Source organism: Mesoplodon densirostris, chromosome X (assembly GCF_025265405.1).
Source record: "Mesoplodon densirostris isolate mMesDen1 chromosome X, mMesDen1 primary haplotype, whole genome shotgun sequence".
In the NCBI taxonomy this organism is placed as follows: Eukaryota; Metazoa; Chordata; class Mammalia; order Artiodactyla; family Ziphiidae; genus Mesoplodon; species Mesoplodon densirostris.
The window spans coordinates 13,058,761-13,062,341 of NC_082681.1; the positions used below are offsets into that span (position 1 = coordinate 13,058,761).

At 49.3% G+C, this 3,581-nt stretch overlaps 1 protein-coding gene across 1 annotated transcript; it reads right to left on the minus strand.

Annotated features, from left to right (window-relative positions):
• Positions 1–467: 467 nt before the first annotated feature.
• On the minus strand, positions 468–2,003 carry LOC132481481 (germ cell-less protein-like 1). The gene has a single exon (XM_060086382.1). The coding sequence runs from the start codon at positions 2,001–2,003 to the stop codon at positions 468–470; it is 1,536 nt and encodes a 511-aa protein (XP_059942365.1).
• Between the last annotated feature and the right edge of the window lie 1,578 nt (positions 2,004–3,581).

Consider the following 3,581-nt stretch of genomic DNA (forward strand, 5'->3'; position numbering starts at 1 on the left):
ACCAGATTGGAGATTATAATTATTGAAATGGTAATCAAGAAAAGCCTCAGAGACAAGGTGATTTTTTGTTTACTTTAACATTCATTCAATCAAATTAAAGGAAACACATATATTAAGAGAGTTTCACTAAGAGTAGTAGAGTAGGTAGGCTCACAGTTTCTCTCTAAAGTCAAAAGCTCTTTGTCTTCACAGAAATGATGGGCAGGGCGGGGGGTGGTGTCGATGGATCCTAAACCAGGAGGACAGGTTGCCACATTAACAGCCCAGATGAGTTCTCGAGGAGTTTGGGGGGCTTCAAACTTTGTCCTCTTCATATGCTCATGTAAACAATCTCAAGTATTATGAGCTACAGTTCAACAAAGCCTCTGACAGAATTGGTTACCAGAGGTGGGCAAGCCTGGTTGGTCCCACAGAAGGAGTTGGCATCTGGACCAAGCTGGTCGTCCCTGACCCCAGGAAAGAGCTGCTCAGTTCTCTAAGCTTCTTTGCAGGGGCAAACACCCTGGGAAACGCCCCCCTCTGTGGAGGTACAGGAAGTTACAGGCCACATATATGGGGAAAACCACGTCTTGGTTTTCCAGGTTCATTACCACTAGCTCTTGATTTTGTCTCAGGGAAAGCATCTGGTATTCTGTGTCCTTCCTGAAAATGGCTCTCCCATCCCTGTCCAAGGAGAACGGGCACAGGCGGAACGCGACCTTTCCCTCCCCGAGTAGGCTGACCCCGAGGCTGCTGTACTTGTTCTGTGCGCTGCACCGGAAAATGATGCACTGGTTGGCGTAGCACACCACCAGGTCCCAGCTGAGTTTGAAGCCTTCCCACCGCCAGCTGCACTGCTTGTCCCTGTGGAGCTGGCCCCCGCACCGCATGCTGTTCCCCTGGGGGTCGGACACGTAGACGTCCACGGGCCAGAGCTCTCTGGTCTGCTCAGTCTGGAGGGGGCCAAGCCAATGCTCTTGGTACACAGGACCCAACCAAGCGGGAGGGATCAGCGCATCCTTGTGGATGACAAGTGCTGACGTCAGGTCGCAGATTATGTAGGCAAGCCGCAGCTGCTGGAACACTGGCACGAAGGCTCTGCCCTGCTCGGTCTCCAGGAAAGGGGTGCCCTCCGAATTCCTCCTGGACCTGGCAAACCATGAGTTGGTGTCAGGCAATAGGGCCCTGCGCGGGCCCCTCCATGTCGGCTGCAGCTGCAAGAACATCCACATTTTCAGCATGGTGTACACGTCCATCTCCAGCCCCATCACCAAGAGCTGTGAAGAGGCAACGACCTCTCTCATGAGATCCAGGCTGACTTCTCGCAATAGCCCCTCACTACACTGGGTCATCATGTTGTCCAGCAGCCACTGAAGACACATGATCCTGATGTTCTGGAGTCCGTAGCTTTCAGCAGAGTAGTAGTAGCTGCACACGGTCTGGGCACTGACAGTCTCCTTCATGACCTCCCCGCACCGCTGAATCACCTTGTCCAGCTGCAGCATGCTGGCTGTGGCCAGGATGGCGACGACTCGACCAGGTGGGATGAGAATGGAGCCTCGGTACAGGGAACCTAAAGCCTCGTGCAGTGCCTCGCGATCAATGTTCTCGTCAGGCATCTGCATCTCTATAGTACCCATGTTTGTCTCCCACCAAGCACCACTGAACATACTAGCAAAGTACCCTGACTGGCACAAGTGGACCCTATGCAAGTTCCACTCCTCCCCCAGTGCGCAGATCCGCACGTCGCTCCCTTCTCCTCTCAGGAAGAGAGCCTCATAAATGGACCCTGAATGATCTTTAGCACGTTTCCGGCGGGGCTCTTTTGTGAGCGGCCCCCCTGGGCCTGTCTTCCGCTTGCGGCTCCTCTTACGGGCGGCGGGTCTGGCCTCTTCACTCTCGTTCCCTTCCTCTCTCTCTGCCACTACCGCCTCCTCAGCCTCCTCATTCCCTGCACTGGCACCTGGCTCCTCTGGGGCACGCCCCCACCAGTGCCATGGCATCCGACTACTTCGTGCTCCCATGGCCTATACCTCAGTGGTTCAGTGAACAAGCTTCCTCTCCAGGCGCCGTTGCCGCGGGCACGAGCTCAGCCCAGAGTGCTGCTGGGTACAGATGACGTTTGCTCTAACGGCCTCTGGAGAGGACGCCACGCTAAGCCACACCCACTAGGCCCCACCCCGCCGGATAAGGGCACTCCGTACCAGGGATTCCACTCTGTTTATCTTTCCCTCCTGGGATGATTGCTCTCAGGCTCCCTTCATAGGATGATGGTGGAACAGAGGCCTTTGTGTGCGAATTTTACCCATTAATTTCAAGAACACAGGGCTTCCCTGGTGGTGCAGTGGTTGAGAGTCTGCCTGCCGATGCAGGGGACGCGGGTTCGTGCCCCAGTCCGGGAAGATCCCACATGCCGTGGAGCGGCTGGGCCCGTGGGCCATGGCTGCTGGGCCTGTGCGTCCGGAGCCTGTGCTCCGCAACGGGAGAGGCCGCGGCGATGAGAGGCCCACGTACCACAAAAAAAAAGAACACAATTCACTCTTGCCCATCTAAAACAGTTAGTGATTATTCCTTAATGGAGAATTACATCTTGGTCCCAGCCCTGTCCTCTAGGCACCTTAATTTCCATAATTAACTTCTTGTTTATTTATTTATTTTTAATTTATTTTAAAATAAATAAATAATAAATAAATAAATAAATATCCCTATCCCACCCCTCTAGATGGACACAAAGCACCCAGCTGATCTCCCTGTGCTATGTGGCTGCTTCTCACTAGCTATCTGTTTTACATTTGGTAGTGTATATATGCAAGTAAGACATTTCTGAGTATCTAAACTCTTTATAGGAGTTGAAGGCTCTATATGCAGATAAATTGTCAAGGTCAAAAACAATATCCAATTTTACCCTTGAGAAGCTGTAGATTATTAGAGAAAAACCAGGAGACTGGGGATGAACACCTACTTCTCCCCTTATTAAAAAGGGGGAAATGGTGGAATATGGAAAACAGAGATCAATAAGTGTGAGAACAATCTGTGGCAAGATTTCAGAATGAATTATTCAACATACATATGGGTAAGTGTAGCTAATCTACCATAGCAGTTAAGAGCATGGATGCTGCTGGCTGTCTGGGTTCTAACCCCTGCTCTAAAATGATGATAATAATAGTACCTGTCTTATAGGGTTGTTGTGAAGATTAAATGAATTAATATAAAATGCTTAAAACAGTGCCTTGTATATAGAAAGTGCTATGTACTTTTATATAATAATAATAATAATAATAATATATTTAGAAGGCACTTGGAGAAAGTGATGTTCACGAAAAATAAGTCTGGGCTAACTAAGAACAATTCATCCAAACTAACTGTGCTTTCTTTTTAATAACATTATGAGTTTGTTAAAGAGAAAAATGCTAATTCATAGGGCATTTGACCAAATGCCTCATTTCATCCTAAGGCCTGGACCAATGGTAGAAGAAGTGGATATGGAGGTGGCCAGCAATCAGATGAAATGGAAGGAACATGGGTGTGTGGGTCAGACAGATTTAGATTCAAAGCCTGAATCTGTAACTTCTCAGTAAAATATTGAGTAAATTATATAAACT

Bases quoted from the DNA above. Each gene is read 5' to 3' on its own strand.
- LOC132481481 (XM_060086382.1), bottom strand. From the start codon at position 2,003: ATGGGAGCACGAAGTAGTCGGATGCCATGGCACTGGTGGGGGCGTGCC.